The following is a 19,405-nucleotide window of genomic DNA, read 5'->3' on the forward strand; positions in this document are numbered from 1 at the left end:
TTCCTGTTAAGGTGGTCTGTAGTAGACCCCTACCATAACATCACCCTTGTTTTTTCCCCTTTTATCCTTACCCAGAGACTTTCAGTAAATCTGGCTTCTACTTCCATCTCAATGTCAGTCCAAGTCTATACATTTTTATAATGCAACACCTCCTCCCTTTCTTCCCCTGTCCTTCCTGAGCAAGCTGCACCCTTCTATACCAATATTCCAGTCATGCTTATTATCCCACCAATCATGAAAGATGGTGACACTGATATAGCTCCCCTTGTGCCTGTAGTCATTAGGTAGCCAGCAAAGTTCTGATCTTAATTGGGGCAGGCAACATAACATTTCAACAGTGATCAAGTATTGCATTTATTATTGCTGTATGTAGCTACTGTGGTGATTACAAACCACTTGCAGAAGACAATATTATTATAAATTAAAAGTATTTTAATTCAAGCATGTTTAATATAGCTTGTAAAAACACACATGGTAACATTTGCTTTTAAGTTCCAAGAAAATGATTCCAAAATATTACCATTCTTTATTGCTCAGAATGCATTAGATATGGTCATAGTGAATTTAAAACATATAGCAAAGAATATCGTGGGGCAGATGTTTTTGATTTACTGTTATTTTTCGAGACGTATCTTACAGTACAATACCTATTTTAATTTTTGTCTCAACCTTAAACACACATGGCATAGCACACGTTAACAATTACAGTTGCTCCAGGTATTCTGCTAATGCAGGGAGAAAGTCCAGAGAGCAGAGCCTGTCTCAGACAGAATGCACATAATTGAAATGAACAAGTCCAGCCTTAATTTACGTAATCTTCCAAGAACCAAAGTTAACAGCCCATGGATGTTCCATCCTGAGTAATTGGAATGGGATGAGGTAGTGCAAGGAGAATAAAATAATCATTCCGGCATGGTTTATGTGAGCTTTATATTAAGTACAATAAGCAGCAATGCATTGAAGCAAAAATATTTCATCCACCAAACAGTTCAGCAAGTAACTTTAAATTTAGCATACCATTTGCTCTCTATGCTGAGCTTTAACTGTACCCTTACGTCTCCATATTGGATGCTCATCATTTTTTGCAGGTGCTTAATTATGGCCTTAGGAGCCTAACTTTAGGCCCTGATTTTTAGTTTTTATAACTACATGGACCAAACACTTCCTCTCAGACTGCCACTTGCCTCCATTCTCCACATGTGTGATTTTACCTTCATAGAAGGTAACGTTGTAGAGGAGAAGAAAAAGTTCTTTTTTTTTAAAGGGGCTTTCATGAGAGAACAATGTGGAAATCTTGTTGAAATATCCTTTTCTTAAAGGCAGGTAAGTCTCTCCATATGATTTTTTTTTTTAAAAAAATCCATGTTTATGCAATGGAACTGAGTGATTTATTTAGCTGTGAAAGAATAAAGCAATTAGGTTATTTGAGACACTTAATTAGCTTATTACTCTTTTCTTTTCCTTTGGTCTCTTAATGTCTAATTTCAAAAATTGAACATGTGCTTCTGAAGTGCATTAATTTCATTAATTAAAACGCATATGCACAAATTTGAACACCTGCCTAGTAAAAGAAACCTCGCAAATGAATGGGAGACCTCTAATTCATCTGAATGACACCTTCACAAGGAAACAATGCCACATTGTTCCTCTAACTCATTTGCTTACATCTCCAAACATGGCTGGGAATTTGCTCCTAATAATCTATTTGGCTATATTTCTGCGAATAGTACTTAGCCTGTTGTAAGCAGTGGTATGGAATTGCATCATCCTCAGGAGAGCACTGGAGGCTTGGTGCCTCAGGAGGCAAAATGTTGCTTGGAGCTTTCTTCAAGGATGACAGTATTATCCCCTTCCCTGAGTTCCACATGGATGGCCAGCTTTGGTGGCTGGCATGTAGGTGAATTGGAGCCATCTGCTCCCTGTCCCTCCCTGCTGCTTTGGGGTACTGCATTCCGCAAGGACAAAGTCCTGGGATCAGCCCGGCTCTCCCTCCAGTGCAGTAGTTCTCAACCTGCAGCCCATGGACCGCTTGCGGCCCATCAGCACACAGCTGCGGTACCTGTGACATCCTCAGGGTCATACAGGTAGTATTGGATGCGTCCCACAATGGTAAATAGGTTGAGAAGCACTGCTCTGCTCTAGTGCAATTCTGGTTGGCTCTTGGGGGACTCCTTATTCTTTTTTCCTTTTCCCTATGGTGCACTGTAAGGGCTAATCACAGCCAAGCTCATTATCTCTATATTCTTTAACTGTGGAAAAGATCTGATTTATTTAATCTCTAACTTTGCCAGAATTTGTTTATTATGACAGTCAATGAAAGTTCTGGTTTCAGAGTAGCAACCGTGTTAGTCTGTATTCGCAAAAAGAAAAGGAGTACTTGTGGCACCTTAGAGACTAACCAATTTATTTGAGCATAAGCTTTCGTGAGCTACAGCTGCATCCGATGAAGTGAGCTGTAGCTCACGAAAGCTTATGCTCAAATAAATTGGTTAGTCTCTAAGGTGCCACAAGTACTCCTTTTCTTATTTTAATGAAAGTTCTGTATCTGTGCAAACCTATTGTCCTAAATGAGATTCCCCCCAACACACACGTGAAAACCCTGATTCTTTTATACATAGACAATAAAATGGAGAGAGAGAGAGAGAATTACACACACACACACACCCCATGTGTCAAATATACAATGTTCACAATTCCAGTGGGAAACACTCGATTCAAAAAATGAGCCAGCAGCACACCCTATGGTAATAACTGGTAGATTTAATTAACATTGTGACTGGGGTTTTCACACATTGTTTTGTAACTTTATTTCTTTATTGGGCTTTCCACATCATTGTGGGAGTTTGGATACTTGTCAATGGGATTAAGATTTTTCCAACATGTTTCATTTCATAATGTTTCCCAAAAAGCCAAGAGATGAGACTCCAACCTATACATTAGTTTCTTATTAAGAATTCTGGTAGATTGCAAGCTTTCAAAAATGAATATATAGTAACACGCATTTACTAGAGATTCTTATAAATTATACCTCAAAATCCATTACATGCTCTCCTTAAATGGACATAAAAGGGGATTTAACATAAAGGCTCTTTTAACAATAACATTAGGTTCTAACTATTTTATGTGACAATGAAATAAAATGTTTTTATAGTCACAGTTTCTTCCTGACAGATTAATCAAATCCCGTACATAATATAGACATGAGGTATCCTCTGCACTTGGACACAACTCTTTTGTAGCTTGTTATTCTCAAGTTGCATGAAAGAGAGCTAGGAAAGATATTGGAGATAAATTTTATTTTGAAGAACACAAGTTGACTTCTATTAAATATTGCTATAATTCTATTGACTTTATTATATTATTATATCAATAGAAAAATAATTTTCCTCCAGAGCAAGTTCTGAAAAGGCAAAATGGAGGAGCTAGGTATTAATTAGTGGATGTTTGGTGACACCATCTATTTACTTGCTACCTTGTTAAAAGTCAAAGGCACAGATTTCTTGGAACTTGCATTGCACAGTGGAGTTTGGAGTGATCAAATACATCCTGGTTTACCATTTTCTCATTCTTTTTCATACAAATTAGATAGTTAGAGTCCCCTCAAACTATTCCAAATGCTTAATTTTTTTTAGTTATTACACTGTTTTACTTTGTCTTATTAGGTAGCTTTGCACGTTTGCAAATAGAATTATGTGGTGGCAAGCTCCTTATATATGGGAGGATGACATCAGAATCTCAGTTGTTTTATCTCCCTGTGTTGGATGGGAAAAATCTGACCCAGGCTTTTGGACTAATGTAGAAGAATATGAAGAAAGAAAAATTACTACTATACATGCCCGTATTTTAGTACTGCATCCATGATATCTTTTTTTTAATCTCCTGTACTTCAATGATAGCTGAAAAACAGAGTTGTTTGATTTTTTTTTTAAATTTGCTTCCATATTTCTTCATTACCAAGTTTTAGCCCAGAGGAAGTTTTTTATGGCTTAGTTATAAACCTTTGAAAGAAAAGGGGTTATAATGGAAAGGCTGACAGGCCCTTAACTTATAGCAGCACTAGCCATTATAGTGTGCATGTGTATGTGTGCATAGATTGGTAATGACAGATACTGTATGTGTACCAAGGGGTGACCTTGAAAAATCTCAGCATGAAAATGGCAATAAATGATGCACAGTACCAAAAGCTGTAAAATGTCAAACAATATGTACCTTACCATACCATGCATTTTAATTTGATAGTACGTCATCCGTACAACTTTCAAAGTATACGCAATTACAGCAATGCAAACATTACATTCAGAAGCTGTGAGGGCATATGGAGATATATGCTTATTGGTTATAGTAAGGAAAGGAAAGATAACATAGTCTTGTGGTTAAGTCACTAGACTGAGAGTCTGGAGATCTGGGTTTCTAACTCTGCCATAGATGGTCCTGTGTGACCTTGGGTAGGTCAGTTAGGTTATAATTTTCAGAAGTGCCAAATTGACTTAGTCATTTGTCACTTTTGAAAACGGGACTTAGGCTTCTAAGTGCTTTTGAAAAAATTATCCTTAGTCTCTCTGGGACAGATTTTTATGTGCCTAACTGATAACCCCCCTAGGTACCTATCTGCGCGTTTAGGCACCTAAATACCTTTTTAAAAATGGACTGTGTGTTAGTTCCCCATCTGTTAAATGGGGTCTCACCATTTGTCTGTCGTCTGTATTTGGATTGTAAAATCTTTGTGGCAGGGGCTCTCTGTTACTATGTGTACATTGAACCTATCAGAACTGAGGCGCAGTTCCAGGCACTTCTAGATGCTATTGTAATGTAAGTAACAATATAGGCATAGAGGAGTTTGAGCTGCATTTTTTGAAGTGGCGATGAATATGTGAGGCAGATTGTTCCAGAAAGCAAGTTATAATTATTTTTTCTTGTCTTATATGTCCTCGTTGACCTTATTGAACTAGTAATTTTGGGTTTTTCTAAAACAGGATCCCATGCAGCTGTAATACTTACAGTTGGTGAGAAGCAAAAAAAATCTGGATAGGAGGGAAAGCTATGGATGTAAACCTGTAACGGCTTGAATGAAAAAAAACATTTCAGGATCATTCTGCTGCTATCTATGTATTTAGCTAATAACGGTTTTCTGAAATAATAAGAAATGTGCATTCTGGTATAGCTAGCTGGACAGGATCAAAATATGAATAAAAGATTGTTTTTACCAAAATGCTGCTTAACAATGAATATAAAAAACACATGAGATTTAAGGCTTTGTTTAAGCTCTTGCTTTAGAAAATAATCCCTCAGACAGCAGACAGGGTATGTTTAATGCTTCCAACAGAGGCCAGGGTCTTTCACTCTGCTTGTAGAGCCTTCCTGAGGCGGACAGTGTTAGATGCTCTCTGTGCTGGTAAGCTGATATCAAGAAGTGTAGACACTAAGGGAACAATTGTATTAGTTTTAACTAATTCCACTATGCCCGTGCCCTGAGCACCGTTGATGAAAACAAAGAAGATTAAACTCAGCATAATCTGGGAATCTTTGTGTAAGGAAAGTTTAAGTTACCATAAACTCTTCAAAATCTTTGGGTTTGAGGACGAGTAAGAAATAAAAACAATTTGAATTAGCTCACGTTGTCAGTCGTATTCTCCCCTTCCTCCTTGTACTGTTAGACCCTTTAAAAATGCTTTGGAATGGGAAGAAATGGGCTTATTTTGTTAGTGAAAATGGCATCAAAAAGAGCTGCACTATTGTGTACCTCTTTTGGTTGTTTAACATACCATTTCATTACATTAGTGACTTGGATGTCTCTGAGGTGCAAACACACACAGACTGAGGCATGGCAGCAGAAGATTTTCTTGGAAGTCTGCTTGTGGAGTATGGCTGGGCTGTCTGGTGGGTATACCATTTCACTAAATGAAGGTACTGCAGTCTCTGTGCTTTCCCAGCATCCAGCAGAAGTGAGGGAGTGGACGCAGGTAATTTGATTACAGCTTAACCCAGATGAAACAGAAATCATGGCAGCAGGTCTAAAGAGGCATCGAAAGGAATGGGCTGGGTTGTAAGCATGCCTACTGTCAGAGGTTTTTGTCTGGTCCTTGTCAAATAGTTTGAAATTTGAAGTGTCATGTGGGATCCAGTTGCACATCTTCTATACACAGATAGCAGCTATGGAACCTGGTACCCTTTTCAATTTAAAGTTCGCCTGGAGGATGTGACCAGTCCTGATGCAGCTCTTGTCACTGTGATTGGCACCACTGGAACTTGGTTCGATTACAGTCATTTAACTTCTATTGAGCTGCCCTTGGAAACTACTCAGAAGCTTAATCTAATGTAAAATGTGGAGGCTTGCTTCATGACTGAGGTGATCCATGAGGAGTACATGAGGACATAACAGTAGGAGTGAAATCCTGGTCCCTCTGAAGTGAATGGGTGTTTGGTCTTTGATTTCAGCATGGCCAGGTTTTCACCTGGAATTTCTGTGATCTGCGGTGGCTGCTTGTAGCACTTCTGGGTGCTGTGCAGAGTGCTGTCATGAGCTGTGAAGTCAAGTTGTTTGGGAAATCACTTTTCTTCCCATATCCCAAAAGTAGGAGTTGAAATCTATTTTAACTTGCATCCGATGAAGTGAGCTGTAGCTCACAAAAGCTTATGCTCAAATAAATTGGTTCATCTCTAAGGTGCCACTCGTACTCCTTTTCTTTTTATTGTCACTGTCACTTTTGGGGATGACACTTTCCAGGGGTGGCAGCAGGGCATTCTTGGGGAAGGACTTACAGCTCCTAGAAACTGGTCCATCTGTGAATGCGTTAGAGTTTAGGGGCCAGGTTTTTAAAGGTATTTAGGCATGTAAAGTTCCAGATAGGGACCTACTTGGATTTTCCAAAGGCCCTTGATGCCTAAATCCCATTGAAATCTGTCAGGTTGTCAAAGAAAAAAGAAAAAAAAAGGAGTCAAGACACAAATGAAATCTAGATGTAAACAGAATCATTGTAGATTGTTTCCTCTTTGCTCCTTGTTTGCAAAGCAATTAGATAGATAATTAACCTCTGTGTCAGTTTCTTGCTCTTTTGCTCTTCAAAATCTATTAAGAGGTGGCAGTGCTTGTTCCCCCAAATCAACGATTTTGATATGAAGCACTCTTGTTGAATTTCCAGATTTTACAGCTGCTCTGGAGGTTGGTGGTGTGACGGATATGGTAATTTCCTGAACAATCTTTGGAGATATTACTGAATTAAGTTTAAGTATCTTCGGAGTCCATTGTATTAAATGTGAAGGTTATACGTTTTTGTGGTCCTGAGTGATCAAAGGACCATATTGAATAATGTGGCAGACAAGAATAACGTTTTGGGACAAAACCTGTGACGTGTATTTCCTGGGAAATATCTAGAGTGAGATGAATGCAAATGCCCCCTTGCCTTCTTTTATGCAAAAACCCAGTCCTTTGAAGCTATGCCCTGAAGTGAAGGTGACTGTACGCTGATTACCTGTTCCCAAGTTCAAAGACCCAAACTCTATAAAGGAGACTCATGGGTGTGCCTTTTCAGAGCTAAAAGCTGTTATAAACTTATAACCACAGAAAAATCCCTTGTGGTTTGAAGGACTGACCACCTGCCCAAGCCCTTGTTGGAGTTGGGAGGTGATTTCTGGCAAGCTTATTAGCATGAATGTAGGTTCTTTTATTGTTTTTAATATGTTTTTGCTGTAATGCTTTCACAATAAGAGCTGTGTGGTACCTTATGCCTGTGGGCAATAACACTGTTGATAGCCTTTGAAGAGAAAGCAAAGCAGGCCTGCTTAGGCAGCCTGACTTTCTGGGGAACTCGCAGTGTAGGCAGGGAAGTGTGCAGCCTGGAAAAACTCTGGTCAGAAAGAAGAGAGATTCATGTTTGCACTTATGAGAGATAACATCTGAGGAGCCTGGAGCCTAGAGTGGGTGCTCAAGCTCGATCTTGGAAATTGCCCTGTACGGTGACTGTTGAAAAATAGAATTTCTATCCTGCAGACAATTCAAACATTTCAAAATTTCTGATCATACTGAATGAGGATGAAAAGTCAAAAATCTCAAAATATTTTGTGGAATGGAAATTTTGAAATACTTCAATTTGGAAATGTTGAAGTGGGTTTACTGAAACATTTAATTTTGAGAATGTTGAAACACAACACCGAACTCAGTGGGGGGTTTTACTAGTTAGGGAATACAACAAATTCAAGCAAGAGCCTTTTTGTGCTAAATCTTTAGTGTTGTTGTGTGATAAATTACATTATATTACATAATGGCGTAACAGAATAATTATACATTAGTAAGGATGTACTTGGTGAAAAATCATTTTTTTGGAAATCTTCCTCTGCAGCAAACAAAAGTCGCACTAGCAGTTGTGCTGGACACCTCATAAATTTTCTAACATTGTGGAGGTATTTCCTATTCCAAGTATCGCAGGCATCACATAGTCTCTCAGCGATTGCTCTGAGGCAATTACCAGTAAATATTGACCTTTCAGTGGCAACCAAAGAAAATTGAATGAAACCAATGAAAAGTCTTCTGTTAACTTCAATGGGTTTTGATCCGAGTCAAATTTATTTTATTTCCCAGCACACATACTTCTTCATACATGTGCCACAACGATGCTTTTAATAAGCAATATCTTTTTTGGAATAATGGTACTACAGTGGTGGTGATAATTTTTGTGCCCACAAGTGAAGTAGAACATTGCTGCTGATGTAGAGGCACTGGGGGAGATAAAAAACTGTCTTTACTAATGCGGGCATACTATTAAAGACTCCCTTGGCTGCTGTTCTTTCTCACTGTAGGTACGTTCTGTCTGCAACGTGACCGCCCCCTCTGGAGTGATAGCTGGAGTGAAATTCTGGTTCCATTTTTAGTTTCTTGACTGCTGACATTCTAGTGCAATTTCATTTGCCAACCTGCAGTCATTGGCCAGGAAATTGGGGGTGGGTGGGGAGAGATTGTTCTGTTTCATCTTACTTCAGTCAAACAATGTGTTTGTCAGTTTCATTAAACTCATTCAGATATAGATTCCCATAATATGAGAATGTTTTAAAATAAACATTTAAGAGAAAAAGTGAATTCTCATGTAACTAATGCTTCAGTGAAAGTTTGTCTCCTTTTCCTTCCATAATTTATACCTGAGACTGCTTTAATAAAGGCCATGAATCAGCAGCTATATAATATTCTTGGCTCTCACACACCTTTACCATATCCATCCCAGATTATCATTTGAATCACAAAAAATATTCCACTCAAAATGTTGTTTCAATATATTTTAATAATGAAAAACAAAAATATTTGATTCCCAAGTGATATTCTTAAGAAGCCAGGCTTAGAAAATTTTATTTCCATTGTCCATCATGAGCATTTGTTCTATGCATGGTATCTCAGTGACTTCTCTGGTGCATTTCTCAAGTTCATATTGTCTCAAGTGCACATTACATATTTCATAACTTCTTAATGAGCAATCCATAAGAGATTGTCCTGGTAATACCATTTTCCATTTGTTTAGGGTGGCAGTGGAAATTGTTTATCCAGAAAAACAAACAAACATTAATCTCTTTTTTTTTTGCGTGCTTGTTCTTGTGGAACCAAAGTTAACTTTAAAGCAAAATGTATGGGGAAGATTGTTACCTTTCTTGCTTTATCATTGAATACTAAACCCTAAAACACAGAATCAAAACACCAACTAAATTTTGTGTTGCTTATAAAAATTTCAAATGGAGCAGAAAATTTGAACTGTATTTTAAATGGACAGTAATCATTATTTCCATTGCCACTTACACTAACATCTTTAATTATAGTACATTCTTTTGATAATAGTATGGCTATGACAAGTAATTCCATTGAAACCCTTTTGTAATTTAATAATTAATTAATGTACCAATATAGCAAACTACTACTACTTTCTGTTGTTTGTGCTTCATTTAACATTCTCTTCCTGTTTCCCATTGGTCCCAGGTAAAAAAGGCACAGCATGAAGATTACAAAAAGTTTTTGAGGACAGAAGTGGTCATAATGCATTTACTTATTTTGCCATTTCACTAAATTGCCAGATAATCTGTTTTCAAATCATTTTATTATTGCTAGAGCTTTTTCTCAGAGTGTATGTTGTATTTAGAACTCAGAACTGTCATCATCTGAGTGGGAGTCATGTCTTGGTCTGATGCTGTGTTCCAAGATCAGATACTATGGGTCTGGGATAGGATTTCAGGTTAACATAATAAGAAAAGGAGTACTTGTGGCACCTTCGAGACTAACAAATTTAAGTCCTCCTTTTCTTTTTGCGGATACAGACTAACACGGCTGCTACTTTGAAACCAGTAAACATAATGGTATTCTTTTGCTGTCTCAGGGCCTGATCTAAAGGCCATTGAAGTCCAATGGGAGTTTTTCTGTTGATTTCAGTGGTTCTAGATAGACCCTTTCTCACATGCTCTCACATGTTCTTCTTACACAAACTATGGAGATAATTAACAACTTCAGAGTGCTCATTCTTTATTCAAACTGCAGTTTCCAAACAATGTCATAAGATAAACATAATTATGACACTGGATCAACTCTAAAGGGAACTATTTCCTATTGTTTTGCTCCTTATTAATTTCCTTAAGGGTTGGGCTAAATTCTACATTATAGCCATATGGAAAACTAATATAATGAACAAGACAATGCAATTCATTGCATGTAGCCAGTTTAATCATAAACTTATGCCCATCCCTTTAATTTGAGCATACAGCAAAATGGGGTAAAATGTATCCCCAGCAATTTAATTCCTAGAAGTGAAATCCCACTTACACTTAACATTGTAGGAAAGTGGCTTTATCTGTGATACATGGAGGAGAGCTTGGTTTCAATTGTAGAATGAACTGAAGTTTACCTAAATGCATATGGTGATGGCTAGATCCTCAGGCAATGGGACCTTAAAAAGGCTAGTTGATTGACTCTCCAAAAAGTTGGTTGTATTTATTCATAAACTCTTCATCATATGCGCTATAAACAGAGAGAGTGAAAGCTCAGCGTTAGCAACGTTTCACTCCAAATATTCATAAAGGGAGAGAGCCTAAAAAGTACCACAGAGCCAAATTTTGTTTTATGTTTTTTTTCATTTCAGGAACCTCTCTCTGAAGTTGTCAAAGGAGGTGGACCAAGGAGAAGCTAGGTGTCCTCGTGTCAGCCAGGTGGCCAGCAGTCCCGCTGTGGAGTGGCCTTTTGCAGGCCTGGAAGAAGGTGGAGGCATGGAATCTTTGCCCTTCCGACTGATGATGCAGGATTGCACAGCTGTAAAGACATTACTGCTGAAAATGAAGAGGGTTCTTCAAGAGGTAATGGTTTAATCATTTGTAAGACTAATAGTTGCCAATGCTAATAGCCTAGGTAGTGGAGAGGGTTTTAGAGAAATGTTCAGTGACACAGAATGGAGTCTATTTTTCTGTGCCCAGAATGTCTTAAAAACATGGAAACAACTCTTATATAGGCTCCCAGTGTGGCTTTTGGGTGTCCCAATGCCTCAGGCAGCTTTCAAATCCCAGCCCAGGTGCTCAATGGACTAGATGTGAGCTAAACTGTGAGTCGGAGTCACAAAATGTCTATATTTTCCAGTTTTGCTTCATCCTGTGCATGTCTTGTTTTAGTTTGTGTTTTACACTTTGAACCTGTAGCAGTAGCTAACCATGCCCTGGTACGTCGAAGGGCTCACTGTATACCAACATATACAGTGAGCTGGTTCTGTGGGTGCTCCAGGACTCAAGCACCCATGGAAAAAAAATAGGGGATGCTCAGTCAGCACCCACCAGCCACAGCTATTCAGTGTGGCCACTGATCAGCTGCTCGGCGGGCTTGAGGTGCTCAGTGTCAGGGGGCGGGGCGTGGAGAGGGACCAGGATGGGGTGGAGTGAGAGCAGGGTTTCAGGGAGGGGAGGAGTGGGGGCAGGAAGAGGCAGGGCAGGGCCTTTGGAAAAGGGGTGGAGCACCCACTGGAAAAATTACAAGTCAGCCCCGGTGCCAGCATGGACCCTCTGTCTGCCAACTCTGGCACCCTTATAGACAGACTAAGGCATCTCTTGAGCCTCTCCTTTGTTAACTGTGTTAAGTTACTTGGACTGAATAAGACAAATTGTGTTCTGGTCCTCCCCCAAGATACAGTGTTTTTTGTCTCTTAGATAGTCATTCGTCACATGTTCCACAATATTAACGGTCAAATCCAAGTAATACTCATTTCTAAATAATATAGAGAACAGAGAGAGACAAAAAAAAATACAAACATTTGAAGTTCTACTCTTGTGAGACTGATTGAGTATAGGCTCTGAGTATTAATTGCAAAGGTTAACTGTTGTAGCTTTGGTTCTTAGATGACAGATGAAATTCGGAAATTTCTCAGTCCATGCAGAGCTTTCCAGAACTGTGACTTGTGCTACCTACTTATATTTTCCTGCCTCTTGATAGGGTGTCAGTAAGCGATGGTGAGTCCAATTACAATTGTAACCCTTCTGCTCGTCAGAGTTGGCAGCAACAAGGGCCGGGTTCAGTATCTAGGGGTTCCATTCCAATAACACTATAACACAATAGCAGATGACAGAACAAGGAGTAATGGTCTCAAGTTGCAGTGGGGGAGGTTTAGGTTGGATATTAGGAAAAACTTTTTCATTAGGAGGGTGGTGAAACACTGGAATGCGTTACCTAGGGAGGTGGTGGAATCTCCTTCCTTAGAAGTTTTTAAGGTCAGGCTTGACAAAGCCCTGGCTGGGATGATTTAATTGGTGTTCGGTCCTGCTTTGAGCAGGGGGTTAGACTAGATGACCTCCTGAGGTGCCTTCCAACACTGATTTTCTATGATTCTATGAACACAACGCAAAACCGTCTCGAGCCCCCACCCCGTGACCTGGGACAAATATATACCACCCCCGCTGGGCGCCTCCAAGAGGCAATACTTCCCCTCTTGCAAGCACATTGTCTGAGTGTAGCAAAAAGCCTTTTAATAACAGAGAGAAACAATGTGGCATTATGTTGGGGAAACACCACCAACAGGATTCATAACACAACTCATGAGCAAAAAACCCACCCCAAGCAAATTGGTTCTTGAATCCAGCAACCCAAAATCACCCAAAGTCCCAAAAGTCCAACGACCCAGAAGTCTCTGTCCCTGGTCAGGGCAGCCCCAGAGTTCGAAAGTTTATCTGCAGAGTTTTACCTCCCAACCTGGGTGGAGATGGGAGGGGGGTGTTAAGGGGCACCTTACGTGGTCCAAAGCTGATGGCCTCACTTCTCCATGGGGCTCCGCTCTGCCAGCCACCCCATGAGCTGCTCCAGGCATCCGACAACTGCTCTGCTCTGATCGCCATCCCGCAAACTGCAATGCTCTGCTCTGCCAGCCACTCTGCTCGCCGTCCCGCTAACTGCTCCACCATGTATCTTCAGGCTCCCTTGCTACTTAACACAACAGTCAGTGATTTCAGCCCTTAGTAAATTTAGCTCTTTTGTGATTTCAGCTTGTAGTAGGGGAGCCTCAGTGCTGGTGCACCATTACCCCAAAGTGAATTTAGCTCAGCAGCCTGTAACTTGACTCCTAATGGAATCAAAATTAGCTCTGATATTCCACAGTGGAGAGAGGAGGAAGTGCAATTAGCATGTAATGCCATCACCAGGGGGCCCATGCCACCAACTATTAATACCTGTCCCCAGCCTCTCTCTCTTCACTGGGTTTTAGAACCCATGACCCTTGCCTAGCAAGTGCTGCTTAGTTGATGGTGAGTCCCTCCATCATAACAAAAGGCCGAGTACAGTTCCACTGTCCTTGATTCACATAATCAGGATAATAACAGTTTATTCCTGCCCCAATAACAGAGAAACTGGGGCTCCTACAGCAGCCAAAGTGACCATCTAGGCAGGGTGGGTGTGCCTATGCAAATGAGTTCAGCCCCTGAAGTTATTTTTCACAACCCACCATGACTCGCCACCAGACGTCAGGGTAGAGTTCATCCTGACTCTGCTTACACAATCAACTCTTTCTTATAGGTCTTTGGAAACCAAGTTCAAGCCATCATTAGCAAATTCAGACATCATGTCAGCTGTTAAACTAGGATGCAAATATACATATGGGCAACTTTTACACTGTCACTGTGTTACTATAACGTTGTATAAGCCTTGTCCATGTTTAGAAAAGTAATAATCATTTTGTTATTTTACCTGTATGGTTCCTAGCATGATAAGGTCGCAATACCTGACTGAGACATCTATGTGCTATTGTAATGCAAATAATGATTATTAATATACCATAATAATAATAATTAATGGTAATGGAGGGAGTATTTCACATAAATATTTCTCTTCAACTGGTATAACCTTTTATAGCTTCAAAAGATATGTCTACCCCTTGGAATTGTTTGAGTAAACATGCTTTCTTGTACTTAGGTTTATTAGCATTTTAATCATTTCTCACCTCAGGAAGAGTCGTTTAATGTTTTACATAGTGAATTATCATATTCCTTTAAACATAAGCTGAAGCCTACTCTCATTTTTATACACAGTTAACTTGTAGTAGAATACAGTATATAACTTAAAAAAACACTCACAAAATTATCTCTGCAAAAGGTAAGGTCCACACAGTTCTTCTTCAAGATGTCCCCTGCTTATTCCCACTGATGGGTATAGCACCTCCTGGGTTACTGTACTCCCTTTGGATAACTAATCTTAGTTAGCCCTCCTGTTTGTTCCTCTCCCCCACCCCTCTTTATCTCATAACTTTAAATTTCCAAGTCTCATTGCTACTTAATACAGTCTTGTTCACAAGACTACTGTTTGTTCAAGTTTTTCCCTAGGGAGGGGGAGTTGTTAGTGCAGTAATGAGTATGGAGAGAGTGTAGATTTTTTTTGGAGGGGGGGAAGAGGGAATCTATTTAGTTAATAGTACTGAGTTGTTTTTAGATTTCAAACATACTGTAGGCTTAGTGCTTGCTGGATGAATTAGGTACTTCTCAAGGTGAGTAAAGAGGGCATAATCTTGCCTGTATTTATGATAGGTTAAATTTAGGTAGGTGAGTTAAAAAAATTAGGTAGGTGAAGTTTTCCTGCATTTTTCATAAGGCATACACATTATCTACTGTATAATAATTTCCATTGTTTTAGTGATAGTTTTTAATAAGACTGTTAAGGTGGGTTTAGTAGCTGATCCAGCGAATTAAGATAACATGGTATCTCCATGTTCCGTGATTGTTTCATTTCGATGGTAAATTCTTCAGATCAGGGACTGTCTCCTTCGCAACTTTGCAAAGCACCATGTAGTGTTCTGCAGCTATACAAATGTTTGTTAATTATAATAATAATATCAGTAGGAAAGCTGCTCTCTCTCTCTCTTTTCCAAAGCATTATTAATTTTACTAGGGAGAAGCTTTTGGTTCTTTTTGGCTCTGATGAAGAATCAATCTTTACAATATGTTTTTTAGTGTTTGTTTGAAGGAGGTAGTACTTTGAAAAACTATGCAAAAGCCCACAGGGAGGCAGTGTGACTTAGAGGACAGAGCACTGCACTGGGACTCAAGAAACCTGGATGCTATTCCCAGCTCTCCCACTGGCCTGCTGGATGTCTCTGGGGAAGACACTTCACCTCTTTCTCAGCTTTCCCATCTGTACAATAATGATACTGACCTCCTTTGTAAAGTGCTTTGAGATCTACTGATAAAAAATGCACTCTAGCATCTAGGTAGTGTTATGATTGATGTTTGAAATACTCTGCAGGCTAATGGCAAGTGGGCTTTCACTGGACAGTTGATTAGTAAGAAAAATTGAAGTAGTCTTAAAATATGGTTTTCAGATACATTAACGATCTCCTACAGTCAGTTGTTACAGGTGTTATGTTTACTTACATTGTCCATTAGCAACTTGCGAAGCAATTGTAACGTTATTTCAGTGTAAAACACTGCAGGTTTCCTTTTTAAACTACCTTTGTAATTAATCAGTGTAGCATTGCTGATTTGTTCAACAGCTCTGCATTGAATGCAGTCACCTTTATCAAGTAATTCATGCTGGAAATTGGTAATTCCTTCATTTCATAATGCATTGATGTGCATTTCGTATAAGTGTACATTTAAAAAAATAATAATAAAAAATTACCAGATGTATCATTAGGATTTAACTTTATCTCTTTAAATTGTTGTTTGCATGGAAATTTATGTTCAGCAGTCGCTCTCACCTCACAATGTAAAAGAAATTTTTATTTTTGCAAGGTTGTATATTGGGGCAAACACCATGGCTACCTTCATGTTGAAACCAAGCACAACTCTAATCCCAAGGCCTCTCTACCATAATACTTATGATATCAATCCATTTACTCATAAACATTTCATGAATATCTCTTTGTACATTTTGAACCCAAAGGAAACTACCTAATGGTTTCAGTGTGTATACCAAAGTTAGGAAATTCTGGAAATGTTAACAAGTAAACTATGAAAATTGTTTATGACATTGCAGGTGGGGATAGGGACCATTTTCATAACAGTGTGAGTGAATAGGAAGGAGGTTCATAAAACTTCAGTTCATGTAGAATCTTATCTGTGGGTATATCTACACAGCAAAGAAAAATCATGGCTTGTCTGTGCCAGCCGACTTGTGCTTACAGTGCTTAAGCTGTGAGGCTGTTTTATTGCTATATCGACTTTCGGGCTGGGGCTGGAGCATAGTTCTAGGACCTGCAGGGTGGGAGGATCCCAGGGCTCAGGCTCCAGCCCAAGCCCCATAGTCTACATAGCAATGAAACAGCCCCACAGCCCGAGCACTGTGAGCCAAGTCGGCTGGTTTTGCTGTGTTGACATAGCCTGAAGTTGCTATGGTATTTTTATAGATTGTGTTAAACCTCTTTGAAACTGTTGAATGTAACAGCCACTCTTCATTCAGTTTAAATATAAGAGTCAATAGCAATCTCCAGATCAAAGCATAGGTACATGCTACTGCCCAAAACAAAACAAAACAAAAAAGTACCTTTCCCAGACCTGAAGAAGAACTCTGTGTAAGCTCAAAAGCTTGTCTTTCTCACCAACAGAAGTGGTCTGATAAAAGATATTACCTCACCCACCTTGTCTCTGCTGAACAAAGGCAGGTCAGAAGGTCACTCAGGAATTTCAACTGTGTGGGTGGAGAGTGTGGCTGGGTTTTGTTTTGGATAGAAGTGTGAATGGGAGAGAAGCAAGAGAGGCAGCACAGAGAAACTAGCACAACAGGAGAAGGAAGCTAGAGACAGAGCCTGGGGGAGGTTTAGAGGCAGGTTTGGTATCTGGTGCTGGGTAAGGGCGTGGCGACACTTGCAGATGTAGAGCGCTTTGAGTTAAACCCACCTTCGGAGAGCACAGTAGGGAAAGCTCAGCAGTCTATCCACACTGACAGGAACAAGCGCACTGGCGTGGCCACATTTGTGACACTTGCAGCGGCATTGGGAGCAGTGCATTGTGGGCAGCTATCCCACAGAGCACCTCTTTCCATTCTGGCACTGTGGCTTGTGGGAAGGGGGCAGGGGGTGCGGGGCATTCTGGATCCTGTCCCAATGCCCTGTGATGCATCGGTTCGCATCCCAGTAATCCCTATGCTTCCGTCCACATTTGGCGCCATCTTTCAACGTTTTTTGTAGTGCGCTCTTTGTCTTCCCTTTCGGTCTGTGGGAATGGAGCCCAAATTGCTGAGGAATATGCTGATGAGTCTCACCGGACTGTGCGAGGAGCTCGCCCCCACCCTGCGACACAAGGACACAAGATTGAGAGCTGCTCTGACGGTGGAGAAATGGGTGGTTATTGCAATCTGGAAGCTGGCAACTCCAGACAGCTACAGATCGGTCGCTAACCAGTTTGGAGTGGGGAAGTTGACCTTTGCAATCGTGTTGATGCAAGTTTGCAGGGCCATTAATCACATCCTGCTCAGAAGAACCGTGACTCTGGGTAACATGCATGACATTGTGGATGGCTTTGCACAAATGGGTTTCCCTAACTGCGGAGGGGCGATAGATGGCACACACATTCCAATTCCGGCACCAGTCCACCTAGCCTCCGAGTACGTTAATTGGAAGGGGTATTTCTCTATGGCTTTCCAGGTGCTTGTGGATCACCGTGGGCATTTCACTGACATTAAGGCAGGCTGGCCCGGAAAGGTGCATGATGCATGCATCTTTCGGAACACTGGCCTGCTCAGGAAGCTGCAAGCCAGGACTTTTTTCCCAGACCAGAAGATCACCATAGAGGAAGTCGAAATGCCCATTGTGATCCTTGGAGACCCCACTTACCCTTTAATGCCGTGGCTCATAAAACCCTACACAGGGAGCCTTGACAGCAGCAAGGAGCAGTTCAACAACAGGCTGAGCTGGTGCAGAATGACTGTGGAGTGTGCTTTTGGCTGTTTCGCTGGTTCTCTTTGTATGGGAAGCTGGACCTGGCCGATGACAGCATCCCGGCGGTTATAGCCGCGTGCTGTACCCTCCATAACCTTTGTGAAGGGAAGGGTGAACGATTCACTCAGGCATGGAACTCGGAGGTTCAACACCTGGAGGCTGAATTTGAACAGCCGGAGAGCAGGGCTATTAGAGGGGCCGAGCGCGGGGCTGCAAGGATTAGGGATGCCTTGAGGGAGCATTCTGAGGCTGAAAGCCACTAGTAATGTCTGGTGCCCTGCACAGGAGTGAAGTGCAGTGGTTCCAAAGTTAGGAGGAATCTGCTTTTGCTACGCTGACTTGCAGTGCCTCTTTCTTTCCCGGGCTAAGGTATCTTTTACTTTATGCAATAATAAATAATGTTTTCAAAGCTAAAAAATCCATTTATTGAAAAGAAAATTCATTTATTGAAAAAACCCACAACTGCTTGGGAAATAGAAAGGGCAAGAGGGTGGGGTGGGGAGGGGAATGGTACAATCACAGATTTGCATATGTCCTGTTATCATACTTAGTCTTCCTGTCTGGAGTGCTGTGCAATGGGTGCTGCACTTCAGGATGGCTATACTGCATGGTGATGGAGGCTGAGTGCAGTGGGAAGGGTCGTAGTTTTCAGGACTGGGTGGTGAAACTACAGGTGTTGGAGGCAACTGGTGGTGGTAAGAACCTGGATGTTGGGGAAAGTGGGTTGGAGGTGACATGGGGGCACAAGGGAAAGAGTTTTGGGACAAGGGCGGCGGGGGGGGGTTGGGCACGGTAGTGCTCCGCCTGCATGGCTACAAGTGCCTGGATCGAGTCCGCTTGGTGCTCCATTATGCTGATCAGCTGATCTATGCTTTCCTGCCGGAGCACCGCACTTTTGTGCCGGCGCTCCTCATTCTGCTGGCGGATCCTTCTTTCACTCTCCCGCCACTCCTGCACTTTTCTATATTCGTTACTTGAATGCTGCCTTACTTCATACAATATGTCTTCCTTGCTTCTACGTGGCCTCTTTCCGATTCTTTGGAGTCTTTCGG

General features: G+C 40.8%; 1 protein-coding gene across 2 annotated transcripts in view; it reads left to right on the forward strand.

Annotated features, from left to right (window-relative positions):
- Positions 1-19,405, forward strand: part of CCSER1 (coiled-coil serine rich protein 1) — a 709,611-nt gene that overhangs the window by 459,317 nt on the left and 230,889 nt on the right. For both annotated transcript variants that reach the window (XM_077814383.1, XM_077814384.1), the window contains exon 6: positions 11,103-11,313. In XM_077814383.1, the coding sequence (XP_077670509.1) occupies positions 11,103-11,313 (211 nt within the window). The remainder of the gene's footprint in view (positions 1-11,102; positions 11,314-19,405) is intronic.

This window comes from Eretmochelys imbricata, chromosome 4, assembly GCF_965152235.1.
Source record: "Eretmochelys imbricata isolate rEreImb1 chromosome 4, rEreImb1.hap1, whole genome shotgun sequence".
NCBI lineage: Eukaryota > Metazoa > Chordata > Testudines > Cheloniidae > Eretmochelys > Eretmochelys imbricata.